The sequence below is a fragment of the Branchiostoma belcheri genome, unplaced genomic scaffold, assembly GCF_001625305.1.
Source record: "Branchiostoma belcheri isolate BF01 breed outbred unplaced genomic scaffold, Haploidv18h27 scaffold122, whole genome shotgun sequence".
NCBI classification, from domain to species: domain Eukaryota; kingdom Metazoa; phylum Chordata; class Leptocardii; order Amphioxiformes; family Branchiostomatidae; genus Branchiostoma; species Branchiostoma belcheri.
Genome location: NW_017802625.1, coordinates 608,238 through 631,397, shown reverse-complemented (window position 1 = coordinate 631,397; position 23,160 = coordinate 608,238). Strand labels below are relative to the sequence as shown.

The 23,160-nt window shown below is 42.3% G+C and overlaps 3 protein-coding genes across 3 annotated transcripts; 2 read left to right on the top strand and 1 right to left on the bottom strand.

Annotated features, from left to right (window-relative positions):
- The first annotated feature begins 296 nt into the window (after positions 1-296).
- Positions 297-7,559, top strand: LOC109463135 (very long-chain acyl-CoA synthetase-like). The gene is made up of 9 exons (XM_019759850.1): positions 297-896; positions 1,793-2,008; positions 2,556-2,714; positions 3,388-3,512; positions 4,447-4,641; positions 5,314-5,410; positions 5,798-5,996; positions 6,558-6,655; positions 7,111-7,559. Exons 1-9 carry the CDS (start codon positions 410-412, stop codon positions 7,416-7,418), a joined length of 1,884 nt encoding a protein of 627 aa, XP_019615409.1. The 5' UTR covers positions 297-409; the 3' UTR covers positions 7,419-7,559.
- A 1,390-nt stretch (positions 7,560-8,949) lies between these two features.
- LOC109463113 (tyrosine-protein kinase receptor Tie-1-like) lies at positions 8,950-11,927 on the top strand. The gene has a single exon (XM_019759827.1). It carries the CDS (start codon positions 8,972-8,974, stop codon positions 11,798-11,800), a length of 2,829 nt encoding a protein of 942 aa, XP_019615386.1. The 5' UTR covers positions 8,950-8,971; the 3' UTR covers positions 11,801-11,927.
- A 7,878-nt stretch (positions 11,928-19,805) lies between these two features.
- Positions 19,806-21,821, bottom strand: LOC109463101. Its single transcript, XM_019759814.1, has 2 exons — positions 21,722-21,821; positions 19,806-20,629 (listed from the first exon to the last, which is right to left on the bottom strand). The coding sequence occupies exons 1-2, from the start codon at positions 21,819-21,821 to the stop codon at positions 19,806-19,808; spliced, it is 924 nt and encodes a 307-aa protein (XP_019615373.1).
- Between the last annotated feature and the right edge of the window lie 1,339 nt (positions 21,822-23,160).

Genomic DNA, 23,160 nt, shown 5'->3' with positions numbered 1-23,160 from the left:
AATGCATGTTGTAATAGTTGACAGTAGACCTAGTATAATATAGGTATCATTTCTTGTTTAGCAAGGTTCATGGTGTCAAAATTTGAAAATGTAGTAATCATGTTTTTTTTGGGCCCGCCTTGTTTTTTTCTCCCCATCACATTAGATTTAGAGTCTGCGGAGGGTGTCATCCACAATATTTACCTGCTGTGGCCTTTAATAATAGGCAGCATAGCTTGTTTAGCGAAACACGGTGGAGGTCGTAGTAGACTTGGAACTCACGAAGGCTCGTCAAACAAGACCTGGTGAATGAATAACCGGCGCAAAGTGGGTCAAAAGGCGGCGTGCAGTATGATGCATGCCCAACGGCACTCTACCTCTAGTCTTCTACCGTGAGTACCGAGACCTATGCTAGCTCTGGTCGGTCGACATGAAGCCGACTCGCGGGGGCGCGCTGTATGCGGCCGTGGGAGGCGTCTCCACGGCCCTGGCGGCCACAAAGGTCCTGTACCCTTCCCTTTGGCAGGACCTGCGCTACCTATGGATATCAAATCGCGCCTCCAAACGGATATCCAAGTATCTCTCCGTCGAACCTCCGATCACCATAGTGGACCGCTTCCTGCACCAGGTGCAGCTCCAGCCCGACAAGCCCTTCCTCCTGTTCGAGAATGAAGTCTACACCTACAAGGACATGGACGTCATGTCCAACAAGGTGGCCAACTACTTCCGGGGGGAGGGGTACAGGTGCGGGGACACCGTCGCCATGTTGATCTCCAACGAGCCGGCCTTCATCTGGACCTTCCTCGGACTGGCCAAGTTGGGGGTGAAGATGGCGTTCCTCAACACCAACCTGAGGACCAGGGCGCTGCTGCACTGCTTCAACGTGGCGGAGGCAAAGGCTCTCATTGTGGGACAAGGTCGGTGAACTTGTAGAAAAGTTTCTTCTGGCTTTTAAAGGCATCCATTGCTATATTTCAGGGCGGCAAAACTGGCCTTTCAAATTTTCTGGCCATTCTTTAAAAAGTTGAATCAACCCTATCCCATAGCATATCTGTGAGGCAGAGAATGCGACCTTAATGCGATATCTGTGAGGCCGAAAATGATTGAATTTAACGGTTGCTTGTTTTGTATTGTATAGGCTGGCCCTAACTATTTAAGGGTGGTACCCAAAAATAAAGAGACGCATCACATAGCCTGTTTTGCGGCTAGTTAAAAAGCTTCAAGTATGAAATAATGACGAAAATATGTTACGAAATGGCAGTAAATGTCGATATCAGACCTATTTTCTTATCAAGAACGTTTTTTTGCCCCCCCCCTGAAATTGCGTTGGATGTCTTTATGTACTTCTCAAAAGGGTCAAAGGTCACAAATGTTTCGATTCTACAGATCTAGGTATTTTCTTCTGGCAAAAACAGCTTAAGATAACCCTGTATTTCCTATTGTAAAGGGGGCGGGGCTGACGAAGTCAGAAGGTCAACAGGCTTGTTGTGTCTGCGTATCTCCATTTCGTACACTAATGCTGAGGTCACATTTCCAGACCGGAGCCCGACCGTGTTATTTCGATTAAGGAAAAATCGATCATTTATATCAATAATATACGCAAACACTTTTCATCATTATTTTTTTCAACTTTTTTTGTGCTTTGTTGTCAGGCGAACCCCTGTCTCGTAAAAGCCACACGGTGATTTACATAATCACAATTCTAAGCAAGCAAACAAAAAAACAAACAAACATTTAAACATCACATTCATGGGAATAGAAGAACTGCAACTGTTACCAACTATTGTTCTTTCACACTATGACCATATTCCAGGACCTGGTTTACTTGAGGCAACCCTGACTATTCTGCCGCATCTGCAAGAACAAGGTGTAACAATCTGGCTGCAGGGAGACGCACATCCCCCAGAAGGCATCCTACCATTGGACGGAAAGATTGAGACTTCGTCAGCTCAGCCAATCCCGTTCAAGCTGAGATCGTCCGTTTCGGGAAATGATGCTCTTGCCTACATCAACACCTCAGGCACCACTGGTATTGTTCCCATTAACGTTGCTATTGAATAAGCCAAGCGCAACTACCCAATAGAATAATGTGCAACCCACAAGCTGAACGATATGTGGGGTTGTGTGGCGCAATGGCAGCGTGCACGACTCGGAATGAGTATTGTCTGTAGAGTGTTCGTTTCTATGTGCGGGACACAACACCAGCAACAGCTACCTCTGTTCCGCGTGTATTGCACTGTTGCAAATCAAATCAAATCAAATCAAATCAAATAAAAATTATCATATATAGTATTGCTCTATAAATTCATGTGAAAACTCCTGCCACACAAATCAGAACCTTCCTTCAAACACCAGCCAACCAAAGTTGGCTGAAGTTCGGAAGCAGTCAGACCAGATTTAGTCCACGCACACCTTTTGATACGAGTTCTGGTATCTTTTTGTTCTGGTCGTGAGAATGTCCAACTTACGTGATAGTTACGCGTCACTCCGCTAGATATCTGGGCCCTGTGCAGTGGCAGCCAGTCTCTAAAATTGAGTTTAATGTCTAACATTATTCCAACATTATTCCCTCCCAGGTCTGCCTAAAGCTGCGATCTACAGCTACGAGAAGGCGACCAAGGCGTCCTTCATGTTCAGTTTTGCAGGGATCCGTTCCAGTGACGTGGTGTATGTCGTCACGCCTCTGTACCACTCAAGCGCCTTCGGCGTGGGATTCACAAGTGTCGTGGAACACGGTAAGATATGTACGCTTGCAATCAATCAATCAGTCAGTCAGTCAATCAGTCAGTCAGTCCATCGGTCAATCAATCAATCAATCAATCAGTCAGTTAATCAGTGCAGTCAGTTAATCAGTCAGTCAGTCAATCAGTTAGTCAATCAGTTAGTCAATCAGTTAGTCAATCAGTCAGTCAATCAGTTAGTCAATCGGTCAATCAATCGATCGATCAATCAATCAATCAATCAATCAATCAATCAATCAATCAATCAATCAATCAATCAATCAATGTCTGACAGCTCCAGGCTGAATCGTACCGTATTGTACAAGCGGAGTGCCGCTGCATTGAAACAATTATCAAATTCTATATCACATATGAGTATAAAGTTGACGTAAAAAATTCACAGAAGTTTTGGCACATTGTTATTACAAAGTAGAAAAATTACATAGTTTACTTGTATGTGGATAAAATTCATCGTCATTAACATTATAATATTACATATGCCATTATTTACCATGGTTTCTTACTGTTTAGCAGGTTATCGTGTACGGTATACCTCTTCGTCATTCTGTATCTGGGTCTGATCTCGTCTATTTGGTTGTTGGAACGTGTAGTGTCCAGTTACAATACAATGACTGTTCCATTTGATAACTATTTTCATCAAATCGTCTTTCTTGGTACATACTACTAGGTGCCACCATGGCTTTGGCTAAGAAGTTCTCTGCGAGTCACTATTGGGACGACTGTCGGAAACACAACGCAACCCTGATCCTGTACATCGGAGAGATGCTGCGGTATCTATGCGTGCAGCCGAAGGTGTGTCGACGTTTCATTCAAACTCTTTTCAACGTTTACGACAATTCTTGAAAAGAATTCAGCTGTTTTAAATGGGCATTATCTATCATTTTTGGCACCAAAAATTGCTATATTTTAATTGAAAAAAATCTTAACGTTCAATTTACAACATATAAGTGCAATTATTTGTCATCAATTATGAATTATTTGCATATAGCTAACATTTATGGTTGGCCCTAGAAAGGCACTACACAAGGCACTGACTACACGTACACAAGGTCAAGTTTGTGGCACCACCACAAAATACGTACATGTAAACAAACATGGCTGACAGCTGTGTTTTCAGCTTTTAAACGCACTCGTAAGGCGTCATATTTTGGCACCTCCACTTCCTGAATGGCACTTTAATATTGCAATAGAATAGGGTTGATTCCTTACCTTGTACAGAAATGACCAGAAAATTTACTTCTTGTATCGTCCTAATGTTACATAATGCAGCTATAGATAGATATTTAGAGTCCATTTCAAGTCACAACGAGGGTTTTTAGATTATGTTCGCAATACTTTAATCAATAATCATAAATTGTTATGTTGTAAAACATTCGAAAGTGGCAATCAAAGGTTGTCTTGTCTAAACAATAATTTCACAATTGGTTTGTCATGTTTACCGAAGGAAAACATATTGTTTTTGCTCAGTTTCCTTCTTCTTCTTCTTCTCCAAACACTAACCTCTGACCTGGCCAATGATCTGATTTGTTGACGTCTGTCACCATGGTAACTAGTGTTGGGTTACATCATGTTGCAATTTTATAGCAGGAGGGATTTAGACTCCTGTCTGACCACATATATAAATGTGTTTGAGTAAGAATTAACAGACTAGAACATGTGCGAAGGTAAACATCATGCATTTGTTGCAAATGTTACCTTTCTAGTTACTTTTTTCACTCTGTTGCAGCGTTCGAACGACAGAGACCACAAGGTTCGCGCGGCGTTGGGAAACGGTCTGGCGTCGGACGTGTGGCAGGACTTCCAGGATAGGTTCGGCATCGGGCGGATCGTGGAGTTCTACGGCGCCACGGAGAGCAACATCCGGCTGATGAACATCACCGGCAAGGCGGGGTCTGTGGGCATGATCTCCCCTTTGATACAGGTAATGCCTAGTTCACATTTCCAAACCGGGTTCCGGCCGGGCTTAGCTAATCTCCAAGCAGATCCCTCTAGGTGGCAAAAAGACAGTATCAAATTGGCCAGGCAGTATCCATTAGCCAGAGAAGCTCCGCGGCCACCGACGGGGGTCAGGACAAAAAAACCCCGGCCATATATAAAAATGTAACATCATTCCCCACAACCTCTGCTTGGAGAGTGGGGCTTAGCCTGGTATCCAGTCTTACGTGGTAGGAGCAGGTTTCCCCCAGGGCTCCAGGAGCTCTTTCCCGCCCGCCTCAGCTAGGTTTTCCGGTCGGCGTTTCATTAGAGATTGATTAACCCTACCTTCTTGTTGGGGCAAATCAAATTCTTAAGCAAACCATCTCTTATTAGCGTAACACTCCTACCGGGTCGGACTGTTGCACTGGGCGGGCTGACGGGCATTTCATACTTCGCTACACACAGAAAATAAATCAAACCCTACAATAACATGACAAAAGTAGCATTGGTAGTATAACTTATCATCATTTTTACTATTATTTTATCATGTTCTTGACATTCCCCTTCAGGCATGGATTTGCAATTCACTTTTCAATTTTCATTATTACCCATGATTAGCATTACTAATTTAATTAAATGATGATTTGTTTTGTTGACGTTCTCCTTACCTGTACAGAACACTTCCGCGTGTCCCCTGTACATTTTAAAGGTGGATCTGGAAACGGGACAACCAATCAGAGATGACCATGGCTTCTGCGTCAAAGCGCAAACCGGTGAGTTCCTACAAGTTAAACCGTAAGACATATCCACACCCCTCTGGAACAAAGATATTGTATTTTTAAAATTTGTGTTTATCGAAGGGAAACATATTGTTTTTCCTCAGTTTCTTCCTCTTCTTCTCCAAACAAATAAGGTCAATGACCTGAACCAGACGTCTCTCGTCATGGTGAGACTGGTGTTGGGTTACATCATGTTGCAAGTGCCATGCAGAACTGAGCTGTATGGTCACTATCTATATGAATGTGTTTGTATGTTTCTATGTGTGCAGGACACAACACCAGCAACAGCTTCCTGTGCCCCACGTGTTTTGCACTGTTGCAATTTCAATAAATCAAATCAAATCAAATCACCTCACAAACAAACTCCCCATGAACATGTAGGAGAACCAGGCCTGATGATCTGCCCCATCAGCAAAGCAGTCCCTTTCCAGGGATACAAGGGAAACAAGGACCTGACGGAGAAGAAGGTCCTGCGTGACGTCTTCAGGAAGGGCGACGTGTACTTTGACACCGGAGACCTGATGAAGGTTGACAAGGACTACCACGTGTACTTTGTCGACAGGCTTGGCGACACATTTAGGTGAGAATTATCAGATATAATACCGTATTTATGACCAATTAATTTTTTTCCACGAGCCGACGTTTTGATGACTGTCCGTCATCTTCATCAGGGCAATTCTGACTGATAACTATGCACTGACGCTAGATGTTACTTGGTGCATAGTGCACTAAAGGTGTTTCAAAGTTCACAGTGCATCTAGTGTCAGTGCACAGTAAACCAGTCAGAATTGCCCTGATGAAGATGACAGACGGTCATCGAAACGTCGGCTCGTAAAAAATAAATGGTTGTGACCAAAGACCTTTGCTATTCATTCGTTTACCAACCTGATGAAATTATTTACGAATACCATATTTATGTTTACCTAAGGAAAACATATTGTTTTGGCTCTGTTTCCTCTTCTTCTTCTTCTCCAAACCAATAAGGTCAATGACCTGAGCCAGACGTCTGTGACCATGGTAACCAGTGTTGGGTTACATCATGTTGCAGTTTTATAGCAGGAGGGATTTAGGCTCCTGTTTTAATAACTGTGGTGCGCGGAAGCTTACTGTTGGTGTTCTAAAACCAGACTGTCTGTTGTAGGTGGAAAAGTGAAAACGTGGCCACCACGGAAGTCGCTCAGGTGTTATATGACATGCAGGGCGTCGACGAGGTCAACGTGTACGGCGTGAAAGTACCAGGTACGGATTCATGGACTTGATTTTGCTTGTTTCGCATAACTGGTAAACCATCTTCAGGTGTAACACACAGTAAGTACATGCTGCGTAAGACCGGACTGTAAGGAACCACTCACAACAGAAAGGACACCTACTCTTTTCGATAAGTGTGGTGGGTTATTTAACGTGCGTGGGGTGTGGGTCTCCCCAAACACGGGACCTCCATTTAACGTCCTATCCGAGGAACGTCCTAACCGAAGCTAGGTACTCATTTCCACCTGAGTGAAGTGAGGAAAGTCGTGTTAAGTGCCTTTCCCAACGGCACAAGATCGGTGATATGGGTAGGATTCTAACTCGGGACCTGAGCCGAACACTCTGCCGTTTCACCACACGACCGCCATGTACATATGTATATATGCGAATAAACAAACAAATTTAATAATAATCTAACAACGTTCCCTGTCCAACCGTTTCTGCAGGTGCGGACGGAAGAGCAGGGATGGCCGCCATCGTGGTGTCCGCCGGTACGCCCGTAGACCTTACCCGCTGGTACGCTCACATCGCGTCCCGCCTGCCCAGCTACGCCAGGCCGCTGTTCCTCCGGCTGACCACGGAGATCAGCGTCACCAGAACGCTCAAGCAGCAGAAGATGCAGCTGGTCAAGGAGGGATTCGACCCGACTCTGATCAGAGACCCGCTTTATCTCAGAGACGACGCTCAAAAGACTTACGTTCCTCTAGACCTGGATCTGTACCGGAGGATTGCTCTGGGGAAGGCCAAGTTGTGACCACCGCAATAAATTCTATCTTTAAGCACACCTTAAAGTATGCGTAAATTAAAGATGTATCTTGTGATTTTATATGTATTACATGTTTAAACTACAACGATGCTCAAAAGACGTACGTAATACGTTCCTCTAGACCTAGATCTGTACCGGAGGATTGCTCTGGGGAAGGCCAAGTTGTGACCACCGCTATGAGAAATTCTATCTTTAAGCACATCTTAAAGTATGCGTAAATTAAAGATGTACCTTGTGATTTTATATACATGTTAAAACTACAACGATGCTCAAAGACTTACGTGCCTCTAGACCTAGATCTGTACCGTAGGATTGCTCTGGGGAAGGCCAAGTTGTGACTTAAAGTATCTCTATTTGAAAATATCCCTGCTGTTACTTCACCACGTGTATAATTTTAGGATAAATTTCCGAAGTGATATACTAGTAACTACCTGAAAAGCCAGTGGGGAAGACATCTGTTACATTGTGTACATGTTGTGATGTCATGTACAATATATAATGTTTGATATACTTTTGTTATTATTGTTATTAATTTACAAATGTGCAATAAACGTATGAAAAAATAACCAGTCTCTTTTGTTATCTTACACTCGAGGCCGAGAACGCTGAGCGATGAAATATGTGACAGATTGCTCAACGAATTCCATAGACAAAGAAGGAATTAAAAAAAAACGTTTTGTTTGGGCTTCTTGCATTTTAAACCATGCCTTTTTACCGTGTATCATATTCCAACAAGAGTTTCACGATTTCGTACATTCGCCAAATGATAGGCGTGGCCTAAATCAGGACAGGAAAGTCTTGAATATATATGTGACAGGGGCTTCAGCAATCACCGTTTGTTGCTTTGATTCTGAAAGCTAATTCTGTACGACTTTGTGTTATTTGGCGAGGGCAAAAAAAAAAAAACACACAACAAGACTGGCGATGAAAATATACGACGATGCCATGGCGACGGTAGTTGCTGTTAGGGTTATTGTTCGCATGGCACTGCTCGACCAACAAATTGTACAGCCTGGCGACAGGACCCGATATTGCATGGCTTCGTTCCTGCCACGAACACTCGGGGATTGGAGTGGCCTATAGCTACCCCAAGCAACAGTGGAGACCACTACCATCGATACATTTGGTGACCTCCCCTCCTTTATATATAAGTAACAGAATGATCGGCACGACGATAGATAGCGGTCGCTTAAACAGGAAGAGGAAGAGGAAGAAGAAGAAGAAGAGGAACGCACCATCACGTCGATCCAGGCGAAATGGCCACATAACCATCCGCGCGGCCGGACTAATACCAGGAAGTCTTCGCTGGACCACCAACATTACACCACTATATAAAGGCTACAATTAACAGGCTTTTCAGAAAATACAAAGATTTGTATACAGCTAGTACGATATCAGGGATATTGCGACCAAAACATACAAAACAAAGTCACGTTTCCGGCGATTTACTGCCGCACTTACAGATTCAAACTCCGACCCGGAACCATACAGACGTTTGTTTTTATTTGTTCCTCATATTGTGCTTCCTTCACGACAGAATCATGGCGGTGCACCACCTACAGACGACGCTTGTCATGATTGTTATTTACCTGATATTAACTCGCCAGACCACAGCTACAACAGAAGAGTTTCGAGTCTCCGTACCAGAAAACGTGGCTGTCGGACAGGCCATAATTACCCTACCTAGGACCCAACTCGGAGACAAAGCGGAACTTCCGTGTGCCAAAATAATGGACGGGGATCCGCATTTTCGCTTCAACGTGACCAAAGACTGCATCATTCTGGTCGCCAACCCTCTGGACTGGTCTGTAGAGTCGGCATATCTGCTCAACATTCACCGGGGATTGTACAACACAAGTGTCGAGGTGCAGCTGACTGACGTTGTGGGCTATCCACCGGTGTACAACGATACATGCGAAACACCTACCAATCCCAAAGGTGGTTTACTCTTAAGTCTAAAGTCAAGTGCGGAAGTGCTGACCACAAACCAGGACGTCCTGTACATAAGACATCTTTGGTACGATGACTTCTTCCACCCCCCTACCTATGATCATTGGAAGGCCAACACAAACAACAGTGACTGTACTTTCCATTTAGCTACATACTTAAGTTGGGCTGATGATATCATAACATTCAAAGATATATATGATAACGGCTTACGTCAAACGACATGTAGTGCAGGGTCTGATAATCACGATTTGTCAGCAGAGTTGTTTTTTACAGGAGGCGACGAAGAGTCAAGACTTCAGAAATTAAGAAAGTTTCTTCCTAACTTCATCGTAGACGACGTGAGAGACAACATCATTGTCCTGTTTTTAAAGTGTATTTTTCCTGCGAAAGACGCGAAGTTATATTCCTGCAACTTTCCAACATTTCTACATCCTCCAGTCAGGGCCTTCAACAGTGACGCCAGGATACAAATAGCAAGCTTTGAATATGTAGATGTAGAAGTACGCCCCATAGGTTGTCCTGTTGGAAGATACGGCTTCCTCTGTAATAAGAACTGTATCTGTAAGAACGGCGCCCGCTGCCACGGGTTTAACGGCGCCTGTAGATGTGCCCCCGGCTGGAAAGGTGTGGCCTGTGACATTCCCAAGCCAGACGTCTCGATAACCACGACGCCTAGCGATCCTCGACAAATCTACACTTCCCGCAATGTGGCTTTTCACTGTAGGGCACTCAACATTGATGCCAAGGTCATGTCTCTGCGGTTTCCAAATGGATCAGAGAAACTGGTTAGTGGCGAGAACTATATGACTGTTCTTGTCGCAAATATGCAACCTGAAAATAGTGGACATTACATTTGCATGGTTCTCGACAAAGATGGACTCACTCTAAATGCAACACTTGATGTTCTTTGCCCACCGAACCGCAAGGGTGTCGATTGTGATGAAGCGTGTGATTGCCTACAAGGTGCCAGCTGTGACCGGTGGGCCGGTTGTGTCTGTCCGCCCGGATGGAACGGAACCAGATGCCAGACAAAATGTCCCCGTGGCACGTACGGCAAAGACTGCACAAAACGCTGCAGCTGCCAGAATGGTGCGAGCTGCAGTCCTAGCGGAGGCAGGTGTAACTGCACCGACGGCTGGTACGGAAACGACTGCGGCAAACCGTGTCCGAGCGGTCTTTTCGGGTGGAGATGCCAGCAGCGTTGCGCTTGTAAGTACAACGCCACATGCAATAGCGTGGACGGTAGCTGCACATGTGTGACACCGTGGACGGGACGGTACTGTGACCAATTGCAGACAAGCAGAGCCAGAGATGAACCATTGCTAGAAAGCCTGATCCCGCTAGGCTCCTTAGTCCTGCTTGTTGCCATAGTGACGGCCATACTCTTCAAAACAGGAGTTCTGGCTTGCTCCGTGCCTGAAACAGGCGAGGAAGAAAAAATACTTTTCGAGCTGAGAAGAATGGAGCAGGACCTGGCACAGACTCTACAGCCGGGCTGGCTCGGGCGTTGGGAGAAGAAGGCCCGCCATCTCACTCCTGGTCCCCTGATAGGGGAAGGAATGTTTGGGAAAGTCAGAAGGGCACAGCTACGCACGACTGGAGGGCGGCTAGACGTCGCCGCCAAAGCAGTTCGCGTGGAGGACGCGCAGTCCTATCGTGACTTCTACAGGGAAGCAGCCATACTGGTAGCCGTGCACCAAGTGCAGGAACAAGACGGCAACGATCGTAAGTCCAACATCGTCCGACTAGTGGGACTCATCACCAAGTCTGCGGAGAAGTACATCCTTCTAGAATATGCCCCAAAAGGCGATCTCTTAGGCTTCTTACGAGGGATAAAGAACAACAATCAGGAGTATCTACTGGAAAATCTTCTAGGATACGCAGTTCACATAGCACGAGCTCTGCAAGAGCTGGAGCGCCTGAGAATCGCCCATCGTGACGTGGCCGCTCGTAACGTCCTCATCACTGCCGACGACGTGGCCAAGTTGGCTGACTTCGGACTGGCCAGAGATGTGTACGCCACCGCTCAGTATGTACGAGCCAACCGGCCGGGCCTTGACGAACTCCTGCCGCTGAAGTGGATGGCGCTGGAGTCCATCGAGACGGGCGAGTACACCTGTCAGAGTGACGTCTGGTCCTTCGGCGTGCTGCTGTGGGAGATCGCCACGCTGGGACAAGATCCGTGCTACGATGGTAGGACTCAGCTCACTTTTCTCCAGATGGTGGGGATTCTGAGGCAAGGGATAAGGATGAACAGGCCGCCGGGGTGTCCGGAGGACCTGTACCGACTGATGAGGGCGTGTTGGCGCGACGTTCCTGCTACAAGACCGACTCCAGAAGGGATAGAGAAGAGACTGCTGCAACTAAGACTTGCACTGCTCATACCTGAAGCCATTCAAATAATGGAGACTGCCTTGTAATAATTATGCATGTCAGTGCGAACTGTCAGTGACGTGACCTTCGCGAAGTATTGGAAAATGCAGTGTCTTCACGTTTGTAGCTGTAACTCACGTAAAGTCCGTAAAATTGCACTGTATACTAATACGATTGCACTGTATTCCGTAAAATTGCACTGTATACTAATACTATTGCACTGTATTCTGTAAAATTGCACTGTATACTGATACGATTGCACTGTATTCCGTAAAATTGCACTGTATACTAATACGATTGCACTGTATTCCGTAAAATTGCACTGTATACTAATACGATTGCACTGTATTCCGTAAAATTGCACTGTATACTGATACGATTGCATGGTATTCCGTAAAATTGCACTGTATTCCGTAAAATTGCACTGTTTACTAATACGATTGCACTGTATTCCGTAAAATTGCACTGTATACTGATACGATTGCACTGTATTCCGTAAAATTGCACTGTATACTAATACGATTGCACTGTATTCCGTAAATTTGCACTGTATACTGATACGATTGCACTGTAGTCCGTAAAATTGCACTGTATACCAATATGATTGCACTGTATTCCGTAAAATTGCACTGTATACTAATACGATTGCACTGTATTCCGTAAAATTGTACTGTATACTAATACGATTGTACTGTATTCTGTAAAATTGCACTGTATACTGATACGATTGCACTGTATTCCGTAAAATTGCACTGTATACTGATACGATTGCACTGTAGTCCGTAAAATTGCACTGTATACTAATACGATTGCACTGTATTTGGTAAAATTGCACTGTTTACTAGTAAACTTGCACTGTATTCTGAAGTCATAATTTGCATCCAATAATGTAGATCTCTGTTTAAGCTACCCACATACCAAACGTCACGAAAACACATTGTTCCTTTGTGAATTTATCTGCTCTGAAAGTTTTCGCCAGAAACCCCCTGCAGTTCCAGAACAAGCTGCTAGGGGGACCAAACCACTTATTACTGGCAGGAAAAGCTATCCGCCACTCGAAAATCAAGACCATAGCATGTCCAGGACAAAAGATAAGAAAAAAAGGAAGTTGTGCTGCAGTACCAAGGTCAGCCACCAAGAGGCCCAAAATCGACCTTGACCTGTGCCTACCCAACACCTACCCACATACCAAACATCATTACAATCCATCCAAAGGTTCAAAAGTTATTTTGGTCGCAAATGTCCGGAAACACAAACACACAGAAACGCCAAAAACAATACCTCCATTTTTCATGGAGGTAATGACATATACATGTAGAACGAAAGGTAATACATGTAAATACATACGTGAAGAACATATAGAACCTTCTACACTTTTACCTTGATAAAGGCTAGACATCTAGTAAACATACACAATAAAAACTGCGCTACTGGATGAACATGAAAATCAATTTTGGAAAATTCGAGTAAAATTCATCACTCTTCTTTAGTGCGACTAAAATGAGATAAGATAACCATGACTCCCGTAAGTCTAATGTACAAATTATATTGTTTTACTTATATTGCTATAATAATATGACGACCACGATGGTTTTTATAAATTTAGTATTTTACAAGTGTAAGTTACCCTCTTATATCTACTAGTATTGTGTAATCCTATAAGTTGTTAATATCAGCACAATACAGTTTTTACTGCAAGTCTGATATATTCTTTGTTCTTTTCAATAAACCAATCACTACTACAATGTAAAGAGTTACATTAACATTGATGAGAGCCAGCTGCATGGATATTTACAGACACTAAGAGCCTTGGCCATTTTTATTCTCGGAGTACATCCATGACTTATTCAATGCGTTTATTATCGGTGGTTAGTGTACGTTTTGGTCTTGCTGACATATAGCTTATTACCATGAATGATGCATTTCGTTCAAAAGAGTATTTTTGGCGCATTATTTAGCTGTACAAATTTATGTTTGTTAAGTTTCTGTATAGTTTTTCATAGATAAACCTTGTCCATATCCACATTACTGGCTCCATCAAAGTTAGTAGCTGTGCCTGTTTCGTCAGTGTCTTTCCCATAGATTAACTGAGAAGTACCATCTACAGATTTGTTATTCTTATACAAAAGCTGAACAGTAGCACATGCTGCTTTCTCATTTTCACTGTCATAAACGGACTTGGAAGAAGCATATTTTGCTTTCTCTTCGTCACTGTCATACTCATCAACGTCAGTCCCCTCTTCAAGATCACTGGACATCATTGTGTCAGGGTCATTCTTAAGCACAAATGTAGATGCTACTTCCTCATGACCATTTTCATGTACATCGGTTTGCTCTTGAACTACAGACTCAATAGATACTTCGTCATCATTTTCATACACGTATGAATGTTGCACAGCTACAGAGTGAATAGATGCTACATCCTCATTATCATTTTCATACTCGTTTCCGTGCAGTTTAGATACGGGATCGGGTGACACTACTTCATTGTCATTTTCATGCACATTTATGTGTGACCCAGCTATAGGAGCAACTGTTACATCTTCATTGTCATTTTCATATAGATTTATATGTAGCCCAAGTACGGAACCAACTGGCACATCTTCATTGTTATTTTCATACACATTTACAGGTACAGTAGCAACTGGCTCATCTTCATTGTCATTTTCATAAAAATTTACAGACACAGTACCAACTTCCTCTAATTCATTGTCATTTTCATACATATTAGTTTGTAATCCAGATTCAGTAGCAACTGGCTCATCTTCATTGTCATTTTCATACAAATTTACAGACACAGTACCAACTTGCTCTACTTCATTGTCATTTTCATATACGGAATCAACAGTTAAATCTGCTTGGTCGTCATTTTCATAAATCTGAATGTTTTCCCCAGGCAAAGCAAGCGTCCCTTGTGTCGGGGACCTGCTCTGACCATCTAAATTTCTAATGCTTGTTGCAATTCTAGCCGGGGATGTCCCGGTGCTGAAATGTACCCCCTTTGCCCGTAAGTTATAGTTACTATTGGGCATTGTCACAACTGTTCCTACATTGTTAAAAATGGCAGAGGTTACGGATACCAAAGGTGGTTTCTTTTTGGTAAGTCGCTTATAGCACATTACAATGACAATATAACATATCAATAATGCCCCTGCAGCACCAATGCCGCCGTAAAGGTAAAAGAGTGTTTTGTCAGAAACGTTGACACGTAGAAACCTAAAGGATATTGAGGGGTTTACAGATGATTGTTCTTGTACGTGACTAGACGTGGGGCTTACAGATGATGGTCCTTGTACGTGAACAGACGTGGAGCTTACAGATGCTGCTCCTTGTACGTTAATAGACGTGGAGCTTACAGATGATGGTCTTTGTACGTGAATTGACAGGTTGGCAGACGTAGAGCCACCAGGACTCGCTGCCAAACAGACGTACAGACCAGAATCTGTAGCGGTAATGTTCTTTATGATGATAATACCATTCGCCTCCACAGTCACTCTCCCACCGGACTCAACAGTTGCATTCCTCCCAGAAGGGAGAGTGACTGTGATGTCTGGGATCGGAATTCCCGACACGTCACACATTAGAAAGAGTGTCTCCCCTTTTAACACTGGCCTGTTTCCATTTATCATGCTAAACCTCACAATTTGTGGGTCTTTACAGATCAGATCATTGGGGTTTATATCTTTAAGCTTTTGTCCCAAGAACCGACTGGGCTCTTTACATATGATATGATCCTCAAACCGTTTCCCAACCATCTTTTGTCTGAAGGAAACCATCCTACAGTCACAATACCACGGGTTGTTCTCAAGGTTTACAGTTTCAATCAACATCAGCTCATAATTTTCTGACAGAACCGTGATGTGATTGTTCTTTAGTGACAGGTTATCGAGTTCCGGCAGATTTGAAAACGTTCCACCCTGAACGATACTTATTTTGTTGTTGTCCAGATTCAAATGCTTTAGATTGGGTAAGTTTGCAAATGTACCAGGCTGAATACAAGTTATTTGGTTGAAGCACAGCACCAAAACATGAAGCCTGGGTGTATTAGAAAATGTACCAGGTTTAACATATTTTATCCGGTTATAGGCTAGGTGCAGGTAAGAAAGCTTGGGTAACTTTAAAAATGAACCGCGTTGAATGTTAGATATCTTGTTTTTGGACAGGTTCAATGTGAAAAGCTGTGGTAGATTTGAAAATGTACCATGTTTAATACTAGTCATCTCGTTATGTTGTAGGAACAAAATTGAAAGCCAGGGTAAGTTAAGAAATGAATCATGTTGAATATTTGCTATTTTGTTTTTAATAAGGATCATCATTTGGAGTTGAGGTAGATTTGAAAATGCAACATGTTTAATATCAGTTATTGGGTTGTCATTTATTTTCAAACACTCAAGAAGGCGAAGGTTTGTGAATGTGCCATTCTCAATGACGGATATATTATTTTCAGATAAATCAATCCCTTTTACCTGCGTGTACCTGGAGAAATCAGACTGAGTTAAGGATACGATGGCGTTTTTCTCACACCCAAGGCAATCGATACTTGTGGGTAGATCTTGTGGAACCCTCTTAAGGTCTTTGTCACGACAGTAATCGGTATGGACACATTTAAAACACCACTGCTGGTTTGCAGCTCCTCTTCCCTTTAAGATCATCAGAAGAACCAGAAGTCTGCTAAGTCTGCTGAACATTTTCTGTTTAAGAAACGTCAAGTGTATGAAATTATAAGCTAGGATTTCCTTCATCGCATTTGAGGTCTCAAATATTATAGCGGTTAGGTGTAGTTTGGCTATAGACGTGTTTGCTGAGACAATTCTGTGTAAGGCCACACCAAGTAAATTTTATGGATGACGTCCTTTGGAGACCCTAAATCTAATGCGAGAGGGCAAAAAAAACAAGAAGGGCCCTAAAAAACAAGATGCCTGGATTAGAAATAAAACAGACGACAATGTTAGGACACAAATTGAATGAGGTGACACAGTGTAACAAGCAAGAAGTTATTCATCATCAAAAAAGCAATGAATCAGGTGGAACAGCAGTTATCGTCCTGTCCTGTTTCTTTCATCACATTTTTTGCAGGCCTGCAGAAACAAAGCATGTGCTCTTTACCCATTTCACGTTACGGGTTTCACGTCAACCTAACGATTTGCGGCACTGTCGTGACTCTTTGGTCATAGTTACAGGAAGCGGAATTTCTTGTTTTTTTTTCTAGGAACAGGCCAAAATCAATGCGCGCGCGGACGTCATCCATAAAATTTACTTGGTGTGGCCTAATATAGAATTACTACAGACCACAAATATGCATCCTAAAAATTAACAAATCAACAGAAAGACCAGATTGACCAAACATCCCTTTTTCCGTAATATAATATATTTAGAACAGCCAAGTATTGACCGACAATGTGACGGGTACCATCTGAGGTCTACCCATCGTCATGTTTTTCTAATAATCTTTAAACGCTCCACCACCACCAGCAATGACAAGAAAACAAGGCAAAGCTTAACAGACCAACCAATGCCAGACTCAAAAGCGAGTTTTACTAATTTTCCATCCTCAGATTAAGATTGTAAATAAATTAAACATTTGAAGTCTGCTAACCTGTTTTTTTTTTTAAATTCTTCTTTTGCCCACAGCTTTAGTTGCTGCTCACTGGTAGCGATTCTGGAACGACAAGATGTGATGATGGCCTGGACCGGTTTGGTTTCGTCCCGGTTCAGGTCAGAACCCCTCTTGGTGCATGACAAGGTTGTAATTTGTTGAGAGGATATTAGTATCCTCTTGGATTGAAGGAAATAAAAATATTTCGCCAGAGTACGATAAAGTGGTGCCCGCCGACGTTGCTAGTTCAAGTCCGTACGTACAGGAATACACGGCAACGAAAACCAAATACCACCTGCCACGTCTATCCCCAATCCTCAACTACAGAGGTAGGTGAAGGATATAAGATATTTGGCCGTCCAGACTAGTTAACAATGAAAGTATTTCGACACGTTGCACTTCAAAGGATGGTAAAATTCGTACTCATGTCCCATAAGCTCAACCTTTGCCTTCCTTTGTTTCAACGTTATCAAGTTGTTCAAATTAAATAGCCACTTGCACATTGCCCAGATACTGGAGCAAGTAACGTTTCGTTTTATTTCGATGTCAAAGGTAACATCAAATATTGCAGGATAAAATGCACAAAAGGTGTTGCTATAAGGGGCATAAGACCGGATTATATTCTTCTTCGATGTAAAGGTTAGGTAGTACCCTTCCTGCTAACTAGTCTAGTATGAAGCCCACTCTTATTTACTTCACTTTCCAGTACAGTTTAGAATGTAGTGTACACATATGCACCTCAGCTGGCACTAGATAACATATTAGACTCAAATATATGCCCTTTCTCTAAACAAGACGCTAATTAAAAAATATTCTCGCATCCAGCCACAACTTACAAGCACTAAGTATGGAGTCATTAAACACAAAGAGAAAAAAAGCCTCCTTGCAAGATCTGCATTTTATTTCACAACATATAACCAACATGCTCAATACTTAGATAAACATGTACACATTATATTGCTAGTAATTAATATCGTTAATAAAAAGTGGGGTTTTGTTTTTAAACCTCAAAAGTAAGTTAAGAACATATAACATATGTAACTTTACATAGGTTAAGAACATAAGTAAACGACATATAGAACGAAAGGTAATAAATAAATACGTAAAGAACATATAGAACCTTCTACACTTTTACCTTAATAAAGGTTAGACATCTAGTAAACATAAACAATAAAAACTGCGCTACTGGATGAACATGAAAATTAATTTTGGAAAATTCGAGTAAAATTCATCACTTTTTACCACAAAAAAAGTAGTTTTCACTTTTGTGCTACTATATAATAATTGTAGGAGAAAACGCTATTAGAGAAAAAATAGCTGGTGGTGACTGTTTTAGTCATATAATATACATTCTACTTAAAAAAACACTTTAATCTCTCAAAACGGCAATTCATTGAAATTGCACATAGAATGAATATAGAACACAATGCTGGCGATTTACTGTGCACATACCGAATTCGGTATCTAACCATCTATGGCGAATAACACGAATATTTTCAAATTTGTATAGTCCATACGTAATGTAGAATGGCAAAACTTTCACTAAACTGGACAATGCTTAGTAAGGAAGTTGTAGTTTCTGTTACTACGCAGTGTGAATTGGTACATCTGACATCTACATACGACTTTAGTCATATTCCCGTAAGCAACCAAATACCAACTTCAACAAATACGCGAGCTAACATAAAAACTGTAACTTTACATAGCTTGACGCAACTCTAAGGAAATGCTGATTAGGTTACAATTAAAGTGATTTTTCAACTATCTTAAACGTAGCATCCGGCTTCCTGCTGTTGCTGTCACATTACTTCAAGACGTTTTGCACTGGTGCAAGTAACATTAAAAATTACCTGCACCAGACAAGTTTTACCTGCACCACTCCGAGTTAAGGATGTATGGTCTATACAAACAAAATGTTAAAAACCATTGCCACTATTTTCTTTATATTTACTTCAGTGGTGATAACAGTCGATGCAGCAAATAAAAATCCCCACACACCTACAGTATATATAATAATAATCCCTGTACATGGACCAGTGCAGGTAAGGCACATGTAGACATAAGACCTAGAAATATCTCCAACTGTTTTACCTGCACTAAGGTGCATATGCACCCAGTATTTCAAGCCCTGATTTCCGTTGGACTTGAAAAAGAGTTTTCCCTGGACATAAAGTGTTAGGCTCAAGGAGTGAAGATCTTACAAAATTGAGACTATTACAAGACTGTCGAGTATTTAAAATCAAACATATAACGAAATCAATCTTTCAGCGAACTCTAATATATTCCTCAATGATCTTTTAATTAACCTTTAAAGATCATTAAAATATTTTCAAGCTCTAGCAATGACCTGTCAATGGTATCATTTTTTTTAGTTTCGTGACTCATTGAAAGTCCACATTTCAATGTAGATTTAGTCAAGGTATTTGCATTTTTTATTGTTTGTTTGTTTGTTTGTTCTATTGGTACAGAGAGCTTCGCTGCGAGGCAGTCTGCCCTGTGCCATACGAGGGATTTCTAGTATCCAAGAATTCAGGGATGGCCTGGGACTGAACCTGACTTGCCTGTTCCTGACAACTGGCTAATTCTTTGGGCAGTGTTTCAACACCTACTTGCATAAAATTAGGCTTTAAGGCAGCTAGTATCTGGTTATGTGTTAAAACTGTCAGAGATTGAATGTTAGCCTGAGACTGGCCCTGCCCTGTCTGATCATGACCACTGGTCATTGCAGTAGCTGTGGTGTTTGTGTTGGATTCAGTGATGGCCTGAGACTGACCCCACCCTGTCTGATTATGACCACTGGTCATTGCAGTAGCTGTGGTGTTTGCGTTGGATTCAGTGATGGCCTGGGACTGACCCTGCCCTGTCTGATCATGATGGTTGTCAACATCTTCATAGTGGTGATCATCACCACTGGCCATTACATCAGCTGTAGTGTTAGTAATGGTCTGTGACTGGCCCTGCCCTGTCTGATCATGACCAATGGCCATTTCTGTAGATATTGGGTTCTCTTGTGGTGCTTTCACGTCTGAATAAATAGGATTTGACTGTAAGGCAGCTAGCAGTTGGCTACGTGATGGATTTCGAAAAGGAACTGCTGTGTTTGTGTTGCTATTGCTGGGATTCAGTCCTACAGGAGGATGCCTGGTTCTCCTCTTGTACCAAACTGCGCCCAAGATGGTGCCAATCAGGACAAACAGACCAGCTCCTGAACCACAGACCGAGCCAACGAGAAGTGATAGATTGAAACTGGTGGCAGACTCTGGTTTGTCTGAAGTGATCACTGTAAGTGTTGATGTTAGTGTTGCTCTTATGTTGCTCGACGTGTTTTGTGGTGTAAAGTCAGAATTGCGTGTAAAGAACCAGTGATAGCGGGAGGTGACCGTGGCATTGTAACACTTGTTAGCAATTTCTAATGGGTTAACAGGCGGCTGTGTGGGAGATGTTGAGTCTACAGGATGTGCCGATTGGCTAGCATTGCCAACCGATGATATGGTTGGCTCTTCACAAATCATTTCTTCAGGATTGATCTGTCTTAGCTCCCTGTTCTTAAATTTGTCGGGTTGGGCACATATTATAGAACGTTTAATTGACGAAAACTTAGTGATATTCCGCCGAAAGGGAGCCATCCTACAGTCACACTGCCAAGGGTTACGTGCAAGATTCACTTCACGAAGAGATGTCAACAAACCAAAAGCTGAAGGGAGAATGACAGAGATTTTGTTTTTCTGTAAGGTCAAAGATTGGAGACGGGGCACATTTGCAAATGTACCAGAATGGATGTTAGTTATCTGGTTTGAGGCTAGGTTCAATGTTTTTAAGGATGGATTTCCAAATGTACCTTCCGGAACCTTCGATATCTGGTTGTCGGATAGGTACAAGTATTGGAGCTTGGATAGATTTGCAAATGTACCGTTCGGAATCATCGTTATCTGGTTTTTAGACAGGTACAAGTATTGGAGCTGGGATAGATTTGCAAATATACCAGACGGAATATTTCTTATCAGGTTGTTGGACAAGTGCAACCTTTCTAGTTGGGGTAGATTTGCAAATATACCAGACGGAATCTTTGTTATCTGGTTGCTGCTCAGGGACAGCTTTTCTAGTTGGGATAGATTTGCAAATATGCCAGGCTTAATCACTTTTATCCGGTTGGAGGGCAGGTACAAAAGTTTCAGACGGGGGAGATTTTGAAATGCACCAGGCTGAATCATTGTTATCTGGTTACGTGTAAAACGTAACTCTGTCAAATCCCCATACCTCAACAACAGGGACTGGTTTAAAGCTGTAATACAGTTCTTTGTCAAATCCAAGCTAGAGATGGATGTTGGGAGGTCCGGAGGGATGCTGCGGAGGCCCATCTCGATGCACTTACAAGGTGCTGAGGGCGCACAGCTGCAGACTGCTTCTGGCATGTTGGGTTCCTTCAGGATGATGATGAGGAAAATCAGCAAGTGTCGCAGCTTTCTTCCCATGGTGTCCTGCCACCTAAATAAAACAGCAAGTCCCTTCGTCAAGACATTTTTATGTATTGGACGTAGAAATATCACTCTCAACTGGAAAATCAACAGAAGGGTTGTAATGGGTACATTCTGGTACACAAAATCTAGTTAGACACAAATGGTCCTCCCAGCCCTTTCTTTTTCCCTTGCAAAATTTACCACTTTAAAATATATCATACAAACAACAACCGTGATGTGGCGAAAATGATTTGTTTCATTCTCTTTAGAATAGTCGCGTCTGCAAACAGTTGGTTTTACAAGAAGTTGAAGCAGTTGTTCCTTAAAGGTTTGAAGTGTGTAACAATCAGTCTTAAAGCCTTAGTAACGGGAATATGTTCATTGTCTGAGACTGGCTGCTTGAATATCAAATTTGTGTACTACGTTCTACCAACAGCTCATAGCATTCAATTATTGCTTTATGTAAAATTTTTTGTCAGCTTCCAAACGGTTTTTGTAATATTTTAACATGCCAGTCCTCTCAGTCTTTGGTCACTTGTTCATCATTTAAGTATGTGTAAATTGGTGCTTTGCTTGCCCTATGTATTATGCATTGTCTTATGTATTGGTCTAACCCACGTTTTCTCAAAAAATGCTTCAATAAAAAACTTTGTGTACTCTTTTTATGACCTTCCTTGTATCTCACAGACAAGTAAATTAGCAAAAGAGTAGAAAATTAGACACATGGCTTCACCACGTCCCCCGTACCAAAAATGGACCTATCCCCCTCCTGCACGAAATGGATTGTTCCTAAATTACCCCTGTCCAAAATGTAAAGTGTTCCAATAGTCTATACTCCCATGCAGCAATGGAATCTTCCAATGCCTTCTGCAGTTGGAACATGTAGAACCTGAGTGTTCTATTTAGAACTGTCAGTTGGGGATTTGGGTTTTCAAGCTACAATCGCTATTTTTACTCAAAGTAAGATAAATAAAAGTAATTTAAAAGGCTAAATCTGAATAGTGGACGCTATAGTCTAAGCATTTGGTACCAAGCTACCCGTATGCTGAATTTCAGGTCATTTGGATGCAATAGTAAAGCACAGAAGCCAAAAATGTACATTTTTGTCCGAAAATAGCCAAAAAGTCCTATTTTACAAATTTTTAAAGTCGTGTATGTCAAACACGTGAATGACATTCTTTGGACATGTGTCCAAGGTATCCCCATACCAAATTTCGGGTCATTCGGATTGAATCATAGGGCACAGGAGCCAAAAATGTATATTTTTTGTCCGAAAATAGCCCAAAAGCCATATTCTACACATTTTTGGATTGATTTATGTCAAAGGCGAGGGTAACACTCTTTGGACATGTGT